Consider the following 23371-nt stretch of genomic DNA (forward strand, 5'->3'; position numbering starts at 1 on the left):
ACCAAGGTCTCCCTCATCCGCTGAGTCTTCCATGTCCATGGACAGTTCGTCCTCCATTTCTTCATGTTCTCCTGCACCTTGCTCAACATTTCGCCTGCTACTATGCGCCCTTGTCGATCCCTGTCCCCCATGGTCCCATGCCTGCTGCGTTGGTGATGATGAACGTCTGGACCTTGGTGATGTTGTTGTCCCTTGCGCATATGAATCCTCCTGTAGTTCCTCCCCTTCATGTTGTCCCACCCCCTGACTCCGAATAGTGTTTAGCGTGTGCTCCAGCATGTAAATGACTGGAATCTTCATTCTGATAATGGCATTGTCAGCGCTAAACATATTCGTCGCCATGTCGAAACTGTGCAGAAGGGTGCATAGGTCCTTGATCTGAGACCACTCCATCAGGGTGATCTGCCCCACCTCTGCATCTCGTTGGCCCAGGCTATACGTCATGACGTATTGCACCAGGGCTCGGCGGTGCTGCCACAGTCGCTGTAACATGTGGAGAGTTGAATTCCAGCGTGTCGCCACATCGCATTTCAGGCGATGAACCGGCAGGCCGAAAGACTTCTGGAGCGATGCAAGTCGCTCAGCTGCGGCGGTTGAACGGCGGAAGTGAGCAGACAGTTTTCGTGCCCTGTTCAGAAGGCCATCTAGGCCGGGATAGTGTGTTAAAAATTGCTGGACGACAAGGTTCAACACGTGAGCCATACAAGGTACGTGTGTCACCTTGCCCAGGCGAAGGGCCGCACCCAGGTTTGCAGCATTGTCGCACACGGCCTTACCAGGCTGCAGGTTGAGTGGAGACAACCATTTATTAAACTCGGACCGCAGAGCTGACCACAACTCCTCAGCTGTGTGACTCATTCCCAAGACATGTCAAGCTAAAGACCGCCTGATGCCGTTGCGCTCTGCTGCCAGCATAGTAATGAGGGGTGCGTGATTCCTTCTGCGCAGTGAGAACGCTGGTGGCCTGACCAGGCAGGCTTGGGGCGGAGCTGGAGGACCCAGATCAGGTGGAGGATGCAGAAGCAGTGGCGGAACTTGGACAGACAGAGGATTGACACACAAGTCGTGGGGACGGCAAGACTTGTGCAGCAGACCCTTCACCATCTATCACCATAGTTACCCAGTGCCCAGTCAGCGACATGTAACGTCCCTGTCCATGCTTACTGGTCCAAGTATCGGTGGTGAAATGCACCCGTTCACACACAGAGTTTCTCAAGGAAGCGGTGATGTTGTGTGCGACATGCTGGTGTAGCGCGGGCACACCTTTCTTAGAGAAGTAGTGGCGACTAGGCATCTGGTACTGGGGCACAGCGACAGACATAAGGTCTCTAAAATCCTGTGTGTCCACTAGGCGGAAAGGCAGCATTTCGGTAGCCAACAGCTTACAGAGGGATAGAGTCAACCTCTTAGCTTTGTCATGGGTCGCAGGAAGTGGCCTTTTATTTGACCACATCTGAGGGACAGAGATCTGGCTGCTGTGTGTAGACGGTGTTGAGTAGGGTGTCCCTGGAAAAATGCAGGTTTGTGAGGAAAGTGCAGGCAGAGACATGATGTTGCCTTCATCCAACGTTGGTGCTATCGATGTCTGAGAGAGCTGTACACACTCACTTGTTTCCCATTCCAAACCAACTGACGACCTACCAAGCAAACTGCCTGTTGCGGTTACAGTGGTGGAAGTTGTGCGTGGAAAAACAGGTGTGACAGCTGTCCCCACAGTCCTAGAAGATGAAGAGCGCGCGGATGCACTGGAAGGGGCAGGCGGTGGATGGTTCACTCCGCTAGGCCGCATTGCAGCACGGTGAGCTTCCCACCGGGACCTATGATATTTATTCATGTGACAATTCATGGAAGAAGTTGTCAAACTGCTGAGGTTTTGACCTCTACTAAGAGAATCATGACAAAGTTTACAGATCACATAATTTGGGCGATCTTTTTCTATGTCAAAAAAGGACCAGGCTAGGCAAGGCTTAGAGGCCATGCGACCTGTTGATCCACCCCGAATAATGCTCATAGGCAGAGTGGTGGCTGAGGATGCAGTTGTAGACGTGCTACCAGTGCTCCGACTCTGTCCAGGAAGGCGCAAGGTAACTTCGTCGTCGGTTGCATCCTCCTCCACCGCCTCTGTTGACCTCCTCAAGTGTCTGACTGTGGGTTGACAGTAGGTGGGATCTAGAACTTCATCATCAATTGTTGTGTTTGCACTCCCCTCCCCCTCAGACCGAGCCTCTTCTTGCCCTGACCGAATATTTAAGTTGTCATCCCAATCGGGTATCTGCGTCTCATCTTCATCAGTATGTTCCTCATTGTCTATAACCACAGGTGTTACAGTTTGTGACAAAGGGTCAACATTATGCTCAGAAACTTGGTCCTCACGGCCTGAATCAGAGTCACAAAGGTTCTGGGCATCACTGCAGACCATTTCCTGTTCTGTACTCACTGTAGCTTGGGAGCAGACCTCTGATTCCCAGGCTATAGTGTGACTGAACAGCTCTGCAGACTCAGCCATCTCAGTTCCACCATACTGTGCAGGGCTGATGGAGACTTCAGAGCTGGGAGAAAGCAAGTTTGATTGGGATGACAACTCAGAGGACTGGTGTTTTTTGGATGCGGTACTTGAAGAGGCTGAGAGGGCACTTGTTGGACCACTTGAGATCCATTCAAGCATTTTCCTTTTTTGCCCATCATCTACCTTTGTTCCTGTTGTTCGTGTCCGTAAAAAAGGGAGCACATCGGATTGTCCACGGTAAGTAGTAGACATCTTACTTTTGCTGGTAGATGGTCTATCTTCAGCAGATGATAATGGAGCTTTGCCACCTTCCCCACGGACAAAACCTTTTTTGCCTTTTCCACCACGCCTCTTCCCCTTTCCACCAGCATCTGTCATTTTGCCACTCATGTTGATTGCGACAAGATTGTGGACTGAAAATGTGGTAGTAAAAATTGATAGGTGGTGTAGATTGCAGTGGTGGTCTAGCTTTATTAACAGCAGAATAATAAAGAATAAATATCCCTGACAATTCAACTACGGCCCTTAAACTGGCAGCAAAAATTGCTAGTATAATGGCTTAGTTATAATGAGTTGGAGTGTGCAATGCAGGCAGACGCGCTCTGCAAATGTCTTTGCACTAGTGTGACTATAGCAAAGTCCAATAGCCACGTATAGGATGCCACTAGGTACACTGAGTGTTTGCTAGTATAATGGCTTAGTTATAATGAGTTGGAGTGTGCAATGCAGGCAGACGCGCTCTGCAAATGTCTTTGCACTAGTGTGACTATAGCAAAGTCCAATAGCCACGTATAGGATGCCACTAGGTACACTGAGTGTTTGCTAGTATAATGGCTTAGTTATAATGAGTTGGAGTGTGCAATGCAGGCAGACACGCTCTGCAAATGTCTTTGCACTAGTGTGACTATAGCAAAGTCCAATAGCCACGTATAGGATGCCACTAGGTACACTGAGTGTTTGCTAGTATAATGGCTTAGTTATAATGAGTTGGAGTGTGCAATGCAGGCAGACGCGCTCTGCAAATGTCTTTGCACTAGTGTGACTATAGCAAAGTCCAATAGCCACGTATAGGATGCCACTAGGTACACTGAGTGTTTGCTAGTATAATGGCTTAGTTATAATGAGTTGGAGTGTGCAATGCAGGCAGAGGTGCTGCAAATGTCTTTGCACTAGTGTGACTATAGCAAAGTCCAATAGCCACGTATAGGATGCCACTAGGTACACTGAGTGTTTGCTAGTATAATGGCTTAGTTATCATGAGTTGGAGTGTGCAATGTAGGTAGAGGTGCTCTGCAAATGTCTTTGCACTAGTGTGACTATAGCAAAGTCCAATAGCCACGTATAGGATGCCACTAGGTACACTGAGTGTTTGCTAGTATAATGGCTTAGTTATCATGAGTTGGAGTGTGCAATGCAGGTAGAGGTGCTGCAAATATCTTTGCACTAGTGGGACTATAGCAAAGTCCAATAGCCACGTATAGGATGCCACTAGGTACACTGAGTGTTTGCTAGTATAATGGCTTAGTTATCATGAGTTGGAGTGTGCAATGCAGGTAGAGGTGCTCTGCAAATGTCTTTGCACTAGTGTGACTATAGCAAAGTCCAATAGCCACGTATAGGATGCCACTACATACACTGAGTGTTTGCTAGTATAATGGCTTAGTTATCATGAGTTGGAGTGTGCAATGCAGGCAGGCGCGCTCTGCAAATGTCTTTGCACTAGTGTGACTATAGCAAAGTCCAATAGCCATGTATAGGATGCCACTAGGTACACTGAGTGTTTGCTAGTATAATGGCTTAGTTAGCATGAGTTGGTGTGTGCAATGCAGGTAGAGGTGCTGCAAATGTCTTTGCACTAGTGTGACTATAGCAAAGTCCAATAGCCACGTATAGGATGCCACTAGGTACACTGAGTGTTTGCTAGTATAATGGCTTAGTTATCATGAGTTGGAGTGTGCAATGCAGGTAGAGGTGCTGCAAATGTCTTTGCACTAGTGGGACTATAGCAAAGTCCAATAGCCACGTATAGGATGCCACTAGGTACACTGAGTGTTTGCTAGTATAATGGTTTAGTTATCATGAGTTGGAGTGTGCAATGCAGGCAGACGCGCTCTGCAAATGTCTTTGCACTAGTGTGACTATAGCAAAGTCCAATAGCCACGTATAGGATGCCACTAGGTACACTGAGTGTTTGCTAGTATAATGGCTTAGTTATAATGAGTTGGAGTGTGCAATGCAGGCAGACGCGCTCTGCAAATGTCTTTGCACTAGTGTGACTATAGCAAAGTCCAATAGCCACGTATAGGATGCCACTAGGTACACTGAGTGTTTGCTAGTATAATGGTTTAGTTATCATGAGTTGGAGTGTGCAATGCAGGCAGACGCGCTCTGCAAATGTCTTTGCACTAGTGTGACTATAGCAAAGTCCAATAGCCACGTATAGGATGCCACTAGGTACACTGAGTGTTTGCTAGTATAATGGCTTAGTTATAATGAGTTGGAGTGTGCAGAGGACAGGAGGGTACAGTGGCAGGATTGTGGGGCTCTGGGTAGAGGAATGGAAGCCTGCCTTTCTATCCCTCCTAATAGGGAAATGCAGGGAGGAAATCCCTGACCTTGGCTACACAGACGCTGGCGCTGTTTTCAGGACCTGTCACCTTAACTCTGACCCTGCCGGTTTGAGCCCTTAAAAGGACTGCTAGAAAGTGCTATCCCTATGCTGTCCAGCGCTGTGTATGGAGCGCATACAGCTGTATCAGCGATAGGACTCAAGACAGAGCTGCGACAGTGATGTCTGACACCAAAGACGCAGAAGAGATAATGGCGTCCTGGAGGAAAATGTCCGTTTTTATAATGCAGGGACATGTGACATGGACATCCTATCACACATGCCGTTGCTTCTCTGGCTAAAAGTCCACTTAGCTGTGTGTGTGTCTGGGATTGGCTGACATGCTGGCCCGCCCCACAAGACGCGCGCGCTTAGGGAAGGAAGACAAGAAAAAAAAAATGGCGATCGCCATTATAGAAACAGCAGTGATCTGAAGGCGCTGTTCACGCACACTATACACTGAAATGTCATAATAGTGTGATTCACAGAGTGACTTACACTATTACAGCAGAAACCAAGCTAGGATTTAGCTGTTTTTTTGCTGCTAGAACCGTTCTCGAACGTTTCTAGAACTATCGAGCTTTTGCAAAAAAGCTCGAGTTCTAGTTCGATCTAGAACATGCCCCAAAATCACTCGAGCCTAGAACTGGAGAACCACGAACCACGAACCGCGCTCAACTCTAGTGTTGAACCTTGTTGTCCAGCAATTTTTAACACACTATCCCGGCCTAGATGGCCTTCTGACCAGGGCACGAAAACTGTCTGCTCACTTCTGCCGTTCAACCGCCACAGCTGAGCAACTTGCATCGCTCCAGAAGTCTTTCGGCCTGCCGGTTCATCGCCTGAAATGTGATGTGGCGACACGCTGGAATTCGACTCTCCACATGTTACAGCGACTGTGGCAGCACCGCCGAGCCCTGGTGCAATACGTCATGACGTATAGCCTGGGCCAACGAGCTGCAGAGGTGGGGCAGATCACCCTGATGGAGTGGTCTCAGATCAAGGACCTATGCACCCTTCTGCACAGTTTCGACATGGCGACGAATATGTTTAGCGCTGACAATGCCATTATCAGCATGACAATTCCAGTCATTTACATGCTGGAGCACACGCCAAACACTATTCGGAGTCAGGGGGTGAGACAACAGGAAGGGGAGGAACTACAGGAGGATTCATATGCACAAAACACAACAACATCACCAAGGTCCAGACGTTCATCATCACCAACTCGGCAGGCATGGGACCATGGGGGACAGGGATCAACAAGGGCGCATGGTAGCAGGCGAAATGTTGAGTAAGGTGCAAGAGAACATGAAGAAATGGAGGACGAACTGTCCATGGACATGGAAGACTCAGCGGATGAGGGAGACCTTGGTCAAATTTCAGTTGAAAGAGGTTGGGGGGAGATGTCAGAGGAAGAAAGCACGGTTAGCACCTCTATGCCACAAACACAGCGTGGACTTGGTCCGCATGGCTGCGCAAGACACATGAGCCCCTTCTTGCTGCACTACCTCCAACATGACCCTCGTATTGTCAAAATTAGAAGTGATGATGACTACTGGCTTGCCACACTATTAGATCCCCGGTACAAGTCCAAATTTTGTGACATAATTCCAGCCATAGAAAGGGACGCACGTATGCAGGAGTATCAGCAGAAGCTGTTACTCGATCTTAGCTCGGCTTTTCCACCAAACAACCGTGCAGGTGCAGGGAGGGAATCTCCCAGTTGTAACTTGACAAACATGGGACGGTCTCGTCATCTTCAACAGTCTACCCGTACCAGTAGCACTGTATCTGGTGCTGGTAACAGCAATTTTTGGAATCTTTTCATAATTTTTTTAAACCGTCCTTTGCAAGGCCACCAGAGACAACAAGTCTGACACACAGTCAACGGCTGGAGAGGATGATACAGGAGTATCTCCAAATGAACATTGATGCCATGACTTTGCAAATGGAGCCTTGCTCATTTTGGGCTTCAAATCTTGTAAAATGGCCAGAGCTCTCAACTTACGCCTTGGAGATTTTGTCGTGTCCAGCTGCCAGCGTTGTCTCTGAACGTGTCTTCAGTGCTGCTGGGTGTGTGCTGACAGATAAGCGTACGCATCTGTCCAGTGACAATGTGGACAGACTAACGTTCATCAAAATGAACAAGTCATGGATCCAGAAGGAATTTACTACCCCTGTGTCATCCTGGGGAGAGTAAATGCTTGTGGATTTGGAATGTGCTTGATGCAAATCAAAACATCCTGTTTGCAACTAGGGCACAAGTGCTGCCAATGGGGTGTCTGTGTGGCCCAATTTTTGGAAAAAAGGGAGACTCCGCTTGGAGTAACCCTTGCTTGCTGTGTTTTTTAAAAGGAGCCAAGATGAACAAGTCATGGTTCAGCAAAGACTTTGCTACCTACCCCGGTGTCATCCTGGGGACGGTTAAGGATGACGTATTTTTGAATGTGCTTGATGCAAATCTAGCTGTGAAGTGTACAACTGGGGAACCACTGCTGCCACTGAAGGGGTGGGTGGGTGTGGGGCCCAATTTTTGGAAAAAAGGGAGACTCCGCTTGGAGTAAACCCTTGCGGTGTTTTACATGATTTTAGAAGGGCGTGCCATGTCTATATCTGTGTCTCCACCTCTTTTTCCTTGTCCAGCTCTTTTGTTTTCGCATGAGTATATGTCCTTGTCACTTTCCCATGTGTTTGTGTTGTGAGTTGTTTGTCACCTTTTGGACACCTTTGAGGGTGTTTTCTAGGTGTTTTTATGTGTTTGTGATTGCCTGCCATTGTTTCCTATGCGGTTCGAGTTCGGTTCGTCGAACGTTCGACGAACTGAACTCGAACGAGACCTCCGTTCGACGAACCGAACTCGAGCTGAATCACCACCGGTTCGCTCATCTCTAGTCAGGAAGGAATTTTTTTCCCCATTTGAGCTTATTTGACACATTGTTTTTTTTTTTGCCTTCCTCTGGATCAACATGTTAGGCTACGGGTTGAACTAGATGGACTTAGAGTCTCTCTTCAACCTTAAAAACTATGAAACTATGAAAGGACTGGCACATGCCTTATTCCTTCCAAAGACAATACTAAGGACCAGGGCGCACTCACTGCGAGTGGAAGAAAAGCGATTCCGACCACTAAATAGGAAAGGGTTCTTTACAGTTAGAGCATTCAGACTGTGGAATGCCCTACCACAAGAGGTAGTAATGGCAGATACTGTAACAGCTTTTAAAAAAGGGCTGGATGATTTCCTCAGTACACAAAACATTGTTGTTTATAAATGAAGTGCAAATGGCCTTGGGCAATGTGATACAGCGCCTGCAGTGGTGGCTCGAGTGAGGCTTCTCACCCTCAGTAGAACTGGTGGAGGAAGGTTGAACTAGATGGACCTAGGTCTTTTTTTCAACCTAAGTAACTATGTAACTAAAATCTGTGAAGTACCTGTGGGTCCAAAATAGTCACTAAACCCCTAGATAGAAGCCTTGAGAGGTCTAGTTTCCAAAATGGAGTCACTTGAGAGTGGTTTCTTCTTTTTAGTCACCTTAGCGGACCTGTAAATGCAACATGGTGCCCACAATCTATTTCAGCTAAATTTGCTTTCAAAAATTTAAATATTGCTCCTTCTATTCCGAGCCCTCCCATTTGTCCAAACAGAGGTTTGTTACCACATGTGGGGTATCTGCGCGCGCATAAGAAAGTGGGTAACAAGTTTTGGGGTCCATTTTGTTGTGTTATTTCTTCTAAAAGTGAATAAGTTTGGGGTAGAGCAACATTTTTACGTAAAATTTTGTTTTTTGCTTTTTTCATTCCACATTTTTTTAGTTCCTGTGAAGCAAATGAAGGGTTAATAAACTTTTTATATGTGGTTTTGAGTATTTTCCTTCACCCAGGCCTCTCAAGGTCACTTCAAATGTGTTGTGGTCCTTAAAAAAAAATGGTTTTGTAAATTTTATGTAAAAATTAGAAATTGCTGATAAACTTTGAACTCTTCTAACTTCCTAACAAAAAAAAATGTTGTTTCCAAATTTGTGCTGTTGTAAAGTAGACATGTGGGAAATGTTATTTATTAACTTTTTTGTGTCACAGAACTCTCTGGTTTAACGGTATAAAAATTCAAAAGTTGAAAATTGCTAAATTTTCAAAATTTCTGCCAAAATTCAATTTGTTTCATCTATAAATGCAAAAAATATTGGCCAAAATTTGGTGCTAACATGAAGTGCAATATCTAATAAAAAAAAAAAACAGTCTCAGAATCACCGGAATCCGTTGAAGCGTTCTAGAGTTATAACCTCATGAAGTGACACTGGTCAAAATTGCAAAATTTGGTCTGGTCATTAAGGTGAAAATTAGCTCCATCATTAAGGGGTAATTGAGTCAAAATGGTTTGATTATCAACATGTTTTAAAAGTTGTCACATCTAAACCTTTTCAGCTAATACAACCATTCTTTAGGATTTTTTTTTCTCATGAGCCATAAATGTTACGGAGGTTCTCATGCAGTCTAGTACACTGTCAATACATAAGTAATAAGCTATAAGTATGTGTTTGTGGTGGCAAAATTCAACAGATGCACAGATATTACTGCTGAATTACTGATATAAAGGCTATATTTATGTAAAAGCTATTGTATTAAAAAATAATTGTATTTTCTTTCATTTATTAATATAGGCTGTAACCTTACAACTTGAAGATTTCTTGAATGCTTCCTATTTTGTCCTTTATCTGCCGGAAACAAATAACAGCAAGGTATTTTAGGTTTACATTATGATCTGTTACTTATGTATTAACCCTTTCTCATATAACAGTTTTCTATTTTTGCATTTTTTTTTTCTTCTCTCCTTCCAAGAGCCATAACATATTTTTTTTTTATCCACATTGCCGTATGGGGCTTGTGTTTTGCAGGACAAAATGTACTTCTGCTTGGCACCATTCATTTAGTCATTTGATGTTTTGGAAAGTAGGAAAAAAATTCCAATTGCAGCAAAATTACAAGAAAGCAATTCCAAATATTTTTTTTTATTTACAGTGCTTAATATATGCTAAAAGAGATTCCGCAATATGATTCTTTAGGTCAGTAACAATATGGCGATATTAAGCATCCATTTTGTTTTTTAGTGGTGGAAAAACAAATCTAAAATTTGATAAATAAAAATGTCCCTATTGTCACCATTTTCAGAGACCTGTAACTGTTGTTACATCTCGTGGCTCTCCTCTTGCAAGGAATGAGGTGGTCCCCCATTCCTTGTCTGCCGCAAGCCCTCCTGCTCAGCAGCGCCAAAGGCCTGGGAGACTGCAGGAGTTTCCTCCTCCTAGATGCAGCATAAGGGTGACACCTAGTGGTTTACTCCTTGTAAGGAATGGAGTGGTCTCCCATCCCTTGCCTGCCACGTGCCCTCCTGCTCGGCATCGCAGAGGGTCGGAGTGGTTGCACAGTGTGCAAAGGATAGATGTTCAGGGAAGCAGCAAGACTTCCCTTAGCTCTGCACATTGTGAAACCGAAGATCCCGCCTTTATGACCCAGAGGCAGGAGGTTGAGCATGTGCCCCACGTGACGTCTTCTGATTCGCTCACTGGTATCACACGGCCAGATAACGAGGCTGGTGATGTGCTGAATCCTGACTGGCCGGGCCAGGACGTCACAGATCATGATTGGGTCACATCCGTCTCGCGCCCGCCCTTGGCTGGAGCTACATCTCCTTAAAAACCCCTCCTGCCATCATGGCGGCGCGCAACCGTCCTTCTATGTTTGGATGTCTGGCAGTGTGCTGCCACGCCACTGTACAGACGTCATTGTATTTTGCAGGTCTTGCCCCTGCCTTGCTGCTCCGGCAGTATTCCGTTTAACAGGCTGTGTTCCTGTCCCAGGTGAGCTCCCTGAATCTCTGTCGGACTCACCTGGTTTCTGAAGCACACGTGCGTGGGCACCTCTGTGCTACCCTCGTGCCATATTCCTGTGACTCCCGCTGGCACACGTGCGTAGGCACCTCTGTGCGTCCCCGTGCAACAGGTACACCGAGTTGTGAGCCCCGTGCCATACAACCCTCACGGGTTAGGGCGGACAGGTGTACGCAGATCGTCTGTGACATTCCAGACGATCGCTAGCAGCAACCCGCTCACTCTTCTCCCACCATAGCAGCGGTCCCTTACACCGCACAGTGGACCTTGACCGGCGGAAGCTGTCCATATACCATCTTGGCACGCTTCCCTGGGTCCCCCTCGTAACATTACGGTCGCGCCAAAGGTCTGGCTATGGCAGAAGAGCAGCAGCAGTTGCTGCGTTATGTGCAGCAGTTGGAGTCACGATTGGCAGCTGTGGAGCGGTCTTCCCCCGATAAGGCTGCTCTAGCGACAATTGCCACCCAAGCGGCTACTCAGGCTGTGGAATTGAGCGGAAAGTCGCCTCGCCTTGCGCTCCCAGAGCGCTTCAACGGGGACAGCTCCGAGTGCCGTGGTTTCATAAACCAGGTTACCACCTACTTGGAGATGTCCGCCACTCTTTATGCTACTGAGAAGGCGAAAGTAGCATTCGTCCAGTCCCTGCTCACAGGGAGAGCGCTAAAATGGTCCACGCCGTTGTGGGAGCGCGGAGATCGGGTGGTGAATCACCTTCCAGTTTATCTTGAGGCCATGAGAAAGGTGTTCCTCGGGCCTCAAGTCACCCACGACTCCGCACTGCGACTCCTACGCCTTCGGAAAAAGTCCACTTCAGTCGGGGACTTTGCGGTGCAGTTCAGGACACTCACCGCAGAGCTGGACTGGCCAGATAAAGTCCTTGTCCCTGTGTTCTGGGAGGGTCTGGCAGGGTTCGTCAAAGACGCGCTGGCCACGCGTGATGTGCCGACCACCTTAGAGGCCTTGATACGGCTTGCTTCTCGCATAAACATCCGCCACGCGGAGCGGAGGCTCGAGGTCTCTTCGGCACCCACGTCTACCTGGCCTACAGAGCCTCTGACTCTCCTTCCCCACCAGACCAGTCTCCCAGCCAGTTCTGTTGATGACTCTGTGGAGCCCATGGAAGTCTCCAAGGTAGTCTCCTCTACCACAGGCTCTCGGCCGCCGGTCGTTTGCTTTGCCTGTGGGCAGAGGGGACATGTAGCTACCCGATGTTCAAAACCATCGGAAAAGAGACAGTGTCTGGTTTCCATCAGAGGAGGAACCCTAGACGCTGCCTCTCCTTCTAAATTAACCCTCAGCGCCCAGTTGCAGTTCGGCACCACTGTCTTCCCTGCCCTGGCTTGCTTAGACACTGGCGCTGACGGCAATTTCATTTCAGCCTCCCTGGCAACTAGGTACTCTGTTCCCCTGGTCCTGTTGCCTAAACCAATCAGTGTCCAGGTAGTCAACGGGTCCCTACTTGTCAAACCCATTACCCAGATTACCGTCCCTCTCAGGATGGATGTACCACCAGGCCACCATGAGCAGGTGTCCTTTCTGGTGCTTCCAGAAGGGACGGATGAGATCCTACTAGGACTCCCCTGGTTGAAACGGCATGCTCCGATACTCAACTGGACAACAGGGGAGATCTCGTCCTGGTCAGGGTCATGTAAAGAACACCTCGGGACCACCGGGTCACCCACTCCCCTAGACCTGGTGCCACCTGGCCAGACCCTCGTTCCCCCTAGGTTACGGAACGATGTACTTTCCTGGGACCATACCTCCAAGGTCGTGGGCCTCTTCAGGTCCAAAAGGACCAGAGTTCTAGAGGCCAGGCATGATTGGTGGCCGACGGCCGACTCCTCGTCCGACAACCCTGAAGTAGCGAGGTTGGTTAAAACAAAAATCGTTCAGGGCAAGAGGTACTTCCTCGTGGAGTGGGTCGGTCGTGGACCGAAGCATAGGACCTGGGAATTGGAGGATCATGTCCACGCTCCGGGTTTGGTAGCAGCCTTTGAGCACAGGCTGCGGGGGGGCCCTAGTCGGGGGGTAATGTTACATCTCGTGGCTCTCCTCTTGCAAGGAATGAGGTGGTCCCCCATTCCTTGTCTGCCGCTAGCCCTCCTGCTCAGCAGTGCCAAAGGCCTGGGAGACTGCAGGAGTTTCCTCCTCCTAGATGCAGCAGAAGGGTGACACCTAGTGGTTTACTCCTTGTAAGGAATGGAATGGTCTCCCATCCCTTGCCTGCCACGTGCCCTCCTGCTCGGCATCGCAGAGGGTCGGAGTGGTTGCACAGTGTGCAAAGGATAGATGCTCAGGGAAGCAGCAAGACTTCCCTTAGCTCTGCACATTGTGAAACCGAAGATCCCGCCTTTATGACCCAGAGGCAGGAGGTTGAGCATGTGCCCCACGTGACGTCTTCTGATTCGCTCACTGGTATCACACGGCCAGATAACGAGGCTGGTGATGTGCTGAATCCTGACTGGCCGGGCCAGGACGTCACAGATCATGATTGGGTCACATCCGTCTCGCGCCCGCCCTTGGCTGGAGCTACATCTCCTTAAAAACCCCTCCTGCCATCATGGCGGCGCGCGACCGTCCTTCTATGTTTGGATGTCTGGCAGCGTGCTGCCACGCCACTGTACAGACGTCATTTTATTTTGCAGGTCTCGCCCCTGCCTTGCTGCTCCGGCAGTATTCCGTTTAACAGGCTGTGTTCCTGTCCCAGGTGAGCTCCTTGAATCTCTGTCGGACTCACCTGGTTTCTGAAGCACACGTGCGTGGGCACCTCTGTGCTACCCTCGTGCCATATTCCTGTGACTCCCGCTGGCACACGTGCGTAGGCACCTCTGTGCGTCCCCGTGCAACAGGTACACCGAGTTGTGAGCCCCGCGCCATACAACCCTCACGGGTTAGGGCGGACAGGTGTACGCAGATCGTCTGTGACATTCCAGACAATCGCTAGCAGCAACCCGCTCACTCTTCTCCCACCATAGCAGCGGTCCCTTGCACCGCACAGTGGACCTTGACCGGCGGAAGCTGTCCATATACCATCTTGGCACGCTTCCCCGGGTCCCCCTCGTAACATGTAACATTTTGAATTTTCGTCGATGAGATGTCTCAGGGCTTGTTTTCTGCACTCTGAGCTGACATTTTAAGTGATACTTTTTTGGGTATATACGATCTTTTGATTCCCTCATCTTCCCTTTTTTTCCAATGTTGCAGCAGACGAGAAAATGTAGTTCTGGTGTTTTTTGCTTTTTTTCTCATTACGACGGGCTGCTCAAAAGTCTTTGGCTTTGTGATCATTTTTTTGTTTCCATTGTAACAAAGTGTTACATCACATGAAAGCCTTATGTGTTTTCAAAATGTTGTGTTTGGGTCTAATGGCAATAGTGTTCTACACACGCAGGAAAACAAAATGGCGGCGTCTAATACAATATTTACAGCAACTGAGAGCAGAGAAGTGATAAATATCTTGTTTCTGCAAGGAAAGTCCGCAAGGGATATTCATGGGAATATGTTGCAGACATTGTTTGATCAATGCCTTTCATATTCCAAAGTTAAGAACTGGGTTGCCAAATTTAAAACGGACTACTTTAGTACCAGTGATGAGGAATGTCCTGGACCACCGAAAGTGGTCGTTGTTCCGGAGATCATCGATGCTTTGCACAACATCATACTGGATAATCAACGAATTTCAGCTAAAACAATAGCAGACATCATGGGGATTTCCTATGAACGTCTTTGCGTCATTATCCATGAACATTTGGACATGAGGAAGCTATCTGCAAAGTGGGTCCCCAAATGTTTGACAACAGATCAGAGAAGCATGTGAGTGAAAATTTCCCGGTCCATTTGTCAGCGTTTCCAGACTCATAAGAACTTCCTGGATGAACTGGTCACTATGGATGAGACCTGGATTTGTTTGTATGATCCTTAAAACAAGAAGCAGTCAAAAGAGTGGAGGCACAGTGGTTCTCCTCGTCCAATGAAGTTCAGAGTGCAAAAATCAGCCACTAAGGTGATGGCGTCTGTTTTCTGGGCGAGCTGCTAGAGGACTACCTTTAAAAGGGTTCCACCATCAATGCCAGGTATTACATTGAACTTTTGGACCGATTTGAAGGTAGCTCTGAAGGCCAAAAGTTGCAGCAAGCTGTCCAAAGGAGTCTTGTTCTTTCAAGACAACGCCTCTGCTCACGCTGCACAAGCGACCACGGCAAAACTGGCAGAGCTGGGCTTTCACCTGGTTGACCACCCACCTTATTCACCAGATCTAGCTCCCTCCAACTATCTGTTTCCAAACCTGAAGAAACATCTCAGTGGCACCAAATTTCACATCATTTCTGATGCCATGGTTGCCTGGTTTGAGGTACAACCGAAATCCTTTTTTTTTCTAGGCTTCCAGAACTTGGAATACCAATGTAAGAAGTGTGTTGACATCAGTGAAGAGAATATGGAATAAATGTAAAGTTTCATCATCCTATCTCGTTTCTTTCCAAGCCAAAGACTTATCAGCAGCCCCTCATACACCATTTACCAGTCAGGTTGATTGAGTTTTGTATTTCGATAGATCATACTTTTATAGATGTAACAATGCCAAATATGTGTATTTTTTGTTTGTTTATCTGTAAAGGTGAATGAGTTGGATTTGTTAAAGAACTTTTTTTCATTTTCTTCTGTATTTATTAGACATTTTAGGGGGTTTGAACCTGCCATCATCTGATTGCTTGTACTATACACAGCTATACTTCAGTACTGCTATACTTAGGGAAAATCATGGTCTCCTAGGAACACCAGCCATGTGCTGGCTTTCACAAGAAAACTGTCATGGCAAGCATAAAGGTTTTCATCACGCCCGCAGCAGTCATGGCAACCCATCGATGCCCCACTATTGCATCATGAGGTCATGGATGGGTGCATATGTGGCGCCCCTGAGGCTTCTGTTGCCACAGAGTACTGCACCTGATTTAAGGTGTAGTGCTTAATCCGGATCTGGAGGAGGTCGGTGCCAGTTTCACCACATACACACTCAAATACACCACCAGGTTGCCCTTCCCAATAGGAACCAGGCTAGGGTAGGGTCTTAAGGTAGCCTTCAAACATGGGGGCAGGCACCACCCACTAGTGACAGGGACCCAGGGGAGGAGCAGCCATTAGAGGGGAGTCAGGAGCCCACACAAAAGTTAGAAGAGTTCTCCAGCAGGAGAGGAAAGGAGCAGACTGTCTTACCGGTGCTCTGGTAGGAGATAGGAGTTCTTGCGGTTGCCGAGGGGAGAGCTTCATTGCTCCCTCGGAACCAGCGCCACACAGGGTGCAGGACCCTAGGGAAGATCAGTCTTCAAGTTGGTTTTCCAGAATCTGCCGGGACAGGGAGGTTTCAAGATTCCTTAGCCACACAAAGCCCGAAAACACAGTGCCATATAGAATCCGAGGCCTTGGACACAACCAGGCCCCACTGCGGAGCCGCGGTACGTGCAAATAGAGACAAGAGTACTATTCGAGACGGACTGAGGTCTCCAAGTAGCTTTAGGCCAGGGGTGGGGAACCTCCAGCCCGCGGGCCGCATGCGGCCCGCCATGACCTTTTATGTGGCCCCCGGGGCAGATTCCCGGGGGAGGCAGTGCTCGTGCTGTCACTGCGGTCTTGCTGCCGCCAACCCTTTAAATCCACACATTGCTGTTTGTGCTGCAATGTGTTCTCACGTCGGCCAGTGCCAATTGTGGGCGGGTCCACAGCAGCCTCACAGCTTCCAGCGTTGTGTGCATGCCCCCTGCCCTCCGGAGATCAGTGCCTGCCTTCTCCTTCTGATGCAGTGTGTCCGGCTCTTGCACTCCGGTGATGTGAATGCAATGCTGCTGTGGGTCCAGCGCCGACCCTCTGCTGCTATGTGCCCTGCCCAATGCTTTGTGCCTCCCCACACCAGTTCTGTAAACCTTCTCCCCCAGAGTTGCATGAAACTCTCAGCGCAGTGTGCCCCCCAATGTCCTGTGTGCACCCCTCCCCCAGTCCTGTGTGCAGCCCCCCAATGTCCTGTGTGCACCCCTCCCCCAGTCCTTTGTGCAGCCCCCCAATGTCCTGTGTGCACCCCTCCCCCAGTCCTGTGTGCAGCCCCCCAATGTCCTGTGTGCAGCCCATCACCCAGTAGTCCTGTTTGCACCCCCCCAATCCTGTGTGCACCCCTCCCCCAGTCCTGTGTGCAGCCCCCAATGTCCTGTGTGCACCCCCACACAATCCTATGTGCAGCCCATCACCCAGTCCTGTGTGCACCCCCCAGTCCTGTGTGCACCCCCCAGTCCTGTGTGCAGCCCCCCCCCAGTCCTGTGTGCAGCCCCCCCAGTCCTGTGTGCAGCCCCCCCAGTCCTGTGTGCAGCCCCCCCAGTCCTGTGTGCAGCCCCCCCAGTCCTGTGTGTAGCCCCCCAGTTTTGTGTGCATCCCCCCAGTCCTGTGTGCAGCCCCCCAGTCCTGTGTGCAGCCCCCCCCAGTCCTGTGTGCAGCCCCCCCACTCCTGTGTGCATCCCCCCCACTCCTGTGTGCAGCCCCTCCAGTCCTGTGTGCAGCCCCCCCCAGTCCTGTGTGCAGCCCCCCCCAGTGATGTCTGTGCCTCCCCCCAGTGATGTCTGTGCCTCCCCCCCAGTGATGTAGTGATGTCTGTGCCTCCTCCCCAGTGATGTCTGTGCCTCCCCCCCAGTGATGTCTGTGCCTCCCCCCAGTGATGTCTGTGCCTCCCCCCCCAGTGATGTATGTGCCTCCCCCCCAGTGATGTCTGTGCCTCCCCACAGTGATGTCTGTGCCTCCCCACAGTGATGTCTGTGCCTCCCCTCCAGTGGTGTCTGTGCCTCCAGCCCCTCCAGTGGTGTCTGTGCCCCCAGCCCCGCGTGTGGTGTCTGTGCCCCCAGCCCCATGCCCCCAGTTAATTAATTGCTTCACCCAATATAGCAGGGTCATTTAAACATTGATAATTTTGTGCGGCCCCCGAAGGTTGGTAGAAATTTCCAAATGGCCCCCGGCAGTAAAAAGGTTCCCCGCCCCTGCTTTAGGCAATGGGGATCCAACACACAAGTCGCTAGGAGGAAGGCGCCCACCGAGCATCACACCGGACTGACCTCCAAAGGAATCCGGGTTTGAAGGAGCACATTACAGCGAGTGACCAGTATTACCCAGGCGAGCGGTATAAAGAGTGAGTAAAGACACCTGGAACCGCAGCATCTGACTCGGACTCTTATTACCGGTGCCGCCACCCCAGCACCTCGGCACCAAAGGCCTACGCCATCACTACTCCCTCATCATCCTTCCTGGGGCCCTCTTTGCCTGTGGGGAGCGATACCATCATCGGCTGCTATTACCATCCACCCGGGAAGACAGCGACAGCAGTGGCGGCTAATCTCTGGACGCGTACCGCAGGTGGTGTCACGACAATCTTCCTACTACAACCCGTGGCAAAAATTATGGAATCACCTGGCTCTGAGGATGTTCATTCAGTTGTTTACTTTTGTTTAAAAAAAAGCAGGTCACAGACATGGCACAAAACTAAAGTACTTTCAAATGTTAACTTTCTGGCTTTAAGAAACACTAAAAAAAATCCTTAAAACATAATGTGCTAGCCAGTAACGGTTACTTTTCAAGACCAAACAGGGGGACAAATTATGGAATCACTCAATTATGAGGAAAAAATTATAGAATCATGAAAAACAAACAAACAAAAGAAGACTCCAATACATCACTGGTATTTTGTTGCACCACCTCTGGCTTTTATAACAGCTTGCAGTCTCTGAGGCATGGATTTAATAAGTGACAAACAGTACTCTTCATCAATCTGGCTCCAACTTTCTCTGATTGCTGTTGCCAGATCAGCTGTGCAGGTTGGAGCCTTGTCATGGACCATTTTTTTCAACTTCCACCAAAGATTTTCAATTGGATTGAGATCTGGACTATTTGCAGGCCATGACATTGACATTGTGTATTCTTTCAAGGAATGTTTTCACAGTTTTTGCTCTATGGCTGGATGCATTATCATCTTGATAAATGATTTTATCATCCTCAAACATTCTTTCTTTTGATCGGATAAGAAAAGTGTCCAAAGTTTCAATGTAAACTTCATACAGGTAAAATATATCTTTGTACCGTGTTAGCCAGTAGAGATACAAAATTGTTTAAAAGAACTGAGAGTCCTCAGTGGTTGATACCTTTTAATGGCTAACTGAAAAGATGGTAATAATAGCAACCTTTCAAGACTACTCAGGTCTCTTCATCAGGCATGATATAACACAAAATCTGAAGAGTCGCATATTTATACACAACAGGACATAGAATAGTGCAGTAAAAAAACAAACAAAAAACAGTTATGTGAAGCAGAACTATTACTATGGCAAGGGGGCAAACTGTTGTGGCCATAAATATTGTAGTTCATAGATAAGCAGTGTGAAAGTTTTATTGACCTCTAATTGAGGTCTGGTCCAGGGCTGTGATGCCCCCAGATACTCTGAGGAACACATTTCTTAATTGATATAAAAAGACTTTCATTCCTGCTCCGAATGTGTCAAAGGTCATCATAAGTTTGTATTCCCAGACTGTCCTGTCTGTTTGGGACTTGGAATTTCCTTTCAATACCAGAAATTTCATGTCAATGATGCTGTGGTCTGGGTTACAAAAATGTTTAGCCACAGGTAGATCCATCCTTTTTTCTCTAATTGTGTGGCGGTGAGAATTCATCTTCCCTACAAACAGACCCCCAGTTGGACATTTGGTACATATAATCAAGTAAACCACATTAGTTGTGGTGCAGCTGAAGGTACCTGGGATCTTGTAGTCCTGATGTGATCTGGGAATCTTTATCTTGTCCGTTGTCAGTATAAATGGATAGGTCTTACATTTTTTCTGTTTGCTGTTGTTGGAGAGGACAGGGAGCTTCTGGCAATGATGCTTCTTAGATTCGGGGGCTTACTAAAACACAGAAGTGGGGGGTCTGGAAAAATAGATTTTAATCTGGCATCTTTTTGCAGTAATCTTTGTAGTTTCCGTGCGGTTCCTTTTAACACCTCCAGATTTGGATTGTAGGTGATTACAAGAGGGACCCGGTTGTTTTCTTCTTTAGTTTTATAATGTAGGAGATGATTTCTTGATATTCTGGTGGCTCTTGCAATCTGGTTTTCAATTGTTTTTGGGTGGTAGCCTTGATTCAAAAAGGTATTTCTGAGGCCCTCAAGGTGATTGTCTCTATCTGTAGTGTTGGAACATATCCAATTGTACCTGATGGCCTGACTGTACACTATAGAGTTTGTGTTTTGGATGAAAACTGTCCCATTTCAAGTATGTTGGACGGTTAATTGGCTTCTTGTACAGTGATGTGCCTATTTCATTGTTCCGTAGTGTAATGATGGTGTCCAAAAAGTTGATTTCAGTGCAGGAGTAATTGAGTGTTAGGTTGATGTTGGGATGAAACAGATTATAGTGTTCATGAAAGGTCTTCAGCTGCTCCTCAGACTCTGTCCAGATGATTAAAATATCATCAATGTAACGGTAGTAGGCCAGAGGCCTGATAGGACAAGAGGATAAAAAGTCACTCTCAAGCTTGGCCATGAAAAGATTTGCATATTGTGGTGCCATTTTGCTTCCCATTGCAGTTCCAGTTCTCCTGTAGATATGTTATTGCCAAATGCAAAGTAATTATGGGTGAGGATGAATTTTGTAAGTTTCACCACAGAATCGGCATCAATTCCTGTATTTTCCAGGAAGACTTTGCAGGCATTTAATCCATCCTGGTGTGGAATATTTGAGTATAGAGATTCCGCATCCATGGTGGCAAGGATGGTTCCCTCTGGAAGAGGACCTATTGCTGATAGTTTTTTCAATAGGTCAGTAGTATCCTGGATGTAGCTGGTTGTATTCCTTACCAAGGGTTTAAGGATACCCTCTACCCATCCAGAGACTTGTTCAGTGAGGGTGCCCACACATGAAATGATGGGTCTTCCTGGATTTCCAGATTTGTGAATTTTGGGAAGCATGTAGAATGTGCCTATTCTTGGACTTACCGGTATCAGTTTATCAGCTGTTGAGGATATGTCAGTCAGACAAGAGACCAACTTGTTAAGTTCCTTGTAATAGTCCTGTGTAGGGTCAGACTCACATTTTTATAGTAGTGTGTGTCCATCAGTTTTCTGTGTGCTTCATTCATGTAGTCTGATTTGTTCATCATGACTAGAGATGAGTGAACCGGTCGCGGTTCGGCTCGAGTTCGGTTCGCCGAACGGAGGTCTTGTTCGAGTTCGGTTCGGCGAACCGGTTCGGCGAACCACTCGAACCGCATAGGAAACAATGGTAGGCAATCACAAACACATAAAAACACCTAGAAAACACCCTCAAAGGTGTCCAAAAGGTGACAAACAACTCACAACACAACACAAACACATGGGAAAGTGACAAGAACAAATTATCATGCGAAAACAAAACAGCATTACAAGGAAAAAAGGATGAGACACCGATATATGCATGGCATGCCCTTTTAAAATCATGTAAAACACCGCAAGGTGACTCCAAGCGGAGTCTCCCTTTTTTCCAAAAATTGGGCCACACACACCCACCCTTTCAGTGGCAGCACTTGTGCCCCAGTTGCACACTTCAGAGGTAGATTTGCATCAAGCAAATTCAAAAATACGCCATCCTTACCCGTCCCCAGGATGACACCGGGGTAGGTAGCAAAGTCTTTTCTGATCCCAGCTCTGTTCATCTTGGATCATTTTTAAAAACACAGCAAGCAATGGTTACTCCAAGCGGAGTCTCCCTTTTTTCCAAAAATTGGGCCCCACACACACCCACCTTTTCGGTGGCAGCACTTGTGCCCCAGTTGTACACTTCACAGGTAGATTTGCATGAAGCACATTCAAAAATACGCCATCCTTAACCGTCCCCAGGATGACACCGGAGTAGGTAGCAAAGTCTTTCCTCATCCCAGCTCTGTTCATCTTGGATCATTTTTAAAAACACAGCAAGCAAGGGTTACTCCAAGCGGAGTCTCCCTTTTTTCCAAAAATTGGGCCACACCGACACCCACCCCTTCAGTGGCAGCACTTGTGCCCCAGTTGTACACTTCACAGCTAGATTTGCATCAAGCACATTCAAAAATACGCCATCCTTAACCGTCCCCAGGATGACCCCGGGGTAGGTAGAAAAGTCATTGCTGAACCATGACTTGTTCATCTTGGCTCTTTTTAAAAACACAGCAAGCAAGGGTTACTCCAAGCGGAGTCTCCCTTTTTTCCAAAAATTGGGCCACACACACACCCACCCCTTCAGTGGCAGCACTTGTGCCCCAGTTGTACACTTCACAGGTAGATTTGCATCAAGCACATTCAAAATCCACAAGCATTTACTCTCCCCAGGATGACACAGGGGTAGTAAATTCCTTGTGGATCCATGACTTGTTCATTTTGATGAACGTTAGTCTGTCCACATTGTCACTGGACAGATGCGTGCGCTTATCTGTCAGCACACACCCAGCAGCACTGAAGACACGTTCAGAGACAACGCTGGCAGCTGGACACGACAAAATCTCCAAGGCGTAAGTGGAGAGCTCTGGCCATTTTTCAAGTTTTGAAGCCCAAAATGAGCAAGGCTCCATTTGCAAAGTCATGGCATCGATGTTCATTTGGAGATACTCCTGTATCATCCTCTCCAGCCATTGACTATGTGTCAGACTTGTTGTCTCTGGTGGCCTTGCAAAGGATGGTCTAAAAAAATTATGAAAAGATTCAATAAAATTGCTGTTACCAGCACCAGATACGGTGCTACTGGTACGGGTAGACTGTTGAAGATGACGAGACCGTCCAATGTTTGTCAAGTTACAACTGGGAGATTCACTCCCTGCACCACGGTTGTTTGGTGGAAAAGCCGAGCTAAGATCGAGTAACAGCTTCTGCTGATTCTCCTGCATACGTGCGTCCCTTTCTATGGCTGGAATTATGTCACAAAATTTTGACTTGTACCGGGGATCTAATAGTGTGGCAAGCCAGTAGTCATCATCACTTCTAATTTTGACAATACGAGGGTCATGTTGGAGGTAGTGCAGCAAGAAGGCGCTCATGTGTCTTGCGCAGCCATGCGGACCAAGTCCACGCTGTGTTTGTGGCATAGAGGTGCTAACCGTTCTTTCTTCCTCTGACATCTACCCTCAACCTCTTTCAACTGAAATTTGACCAAGGTCTCCCTCATCCGCTGAGTCTTCCATGTCCATGGACAGTTCGTCCTCCATTTCTTCATGTTCTCCTGCACCTTTCCTCAACATTTCGCCTGCTACTATGCGCCCTTGTTGATCCCTGTCCCCCATGGTCCCATGCCTGCCGCGTTGGTGATGAACGTCTGGACCTTGGTGATGTTGTTGTGTCTTGCACATATGAA

General features: G+C 47.9%; 1 protein-coding gene across 6 annotated transcripts in view; it reads left to right on the forward strand.

Annotated features, from left to right (window-relative positions):
- Positions 1-23371, forward strand: part of PGAP1 (post-GPI attachment to proteins inositol deacylase 1) — a 1652111-nt gene that overhangs the window by 620316 nt on the left and 1008424 nt on the right. For 5 of the 6 annotated variants that reach the window (XM_075317804.1, XM_075317801.1, XM_075317803.1 and 2 more), the window contains one exon: positions 9773-9850. The exons of the other annotated variant lie outside the window; for it this stretch is intronic. In XM_075317804.1, the coding sequence (XP_075173919.1) occupies positions 9773-9850 (78 nt within the window). The remainder of the gene's footprint in view (positions 1-9772; positions 9851-23371) is intronic. 6 annotated transcript variants of the gene reach the window in all.

This window comes from Anomaloglossus baeobatrachus, chromosome 7 (genome assembly GCF_048569485.1).
Source record: "Anomaloglossus baeobatrachus isolate aAnoBae1 chromosome 7, aAnoBae1.hap1, whole genome shotgun sequence".
In the NCBI taxonomy this organism is placed as follows: domain Eukaryota; kingdom Metazoa; phylum Chordata; class Amphibia; order Anura; family Aromobatidae; genus Anomaloglossus; species Anomaloglossus baeobatrachus.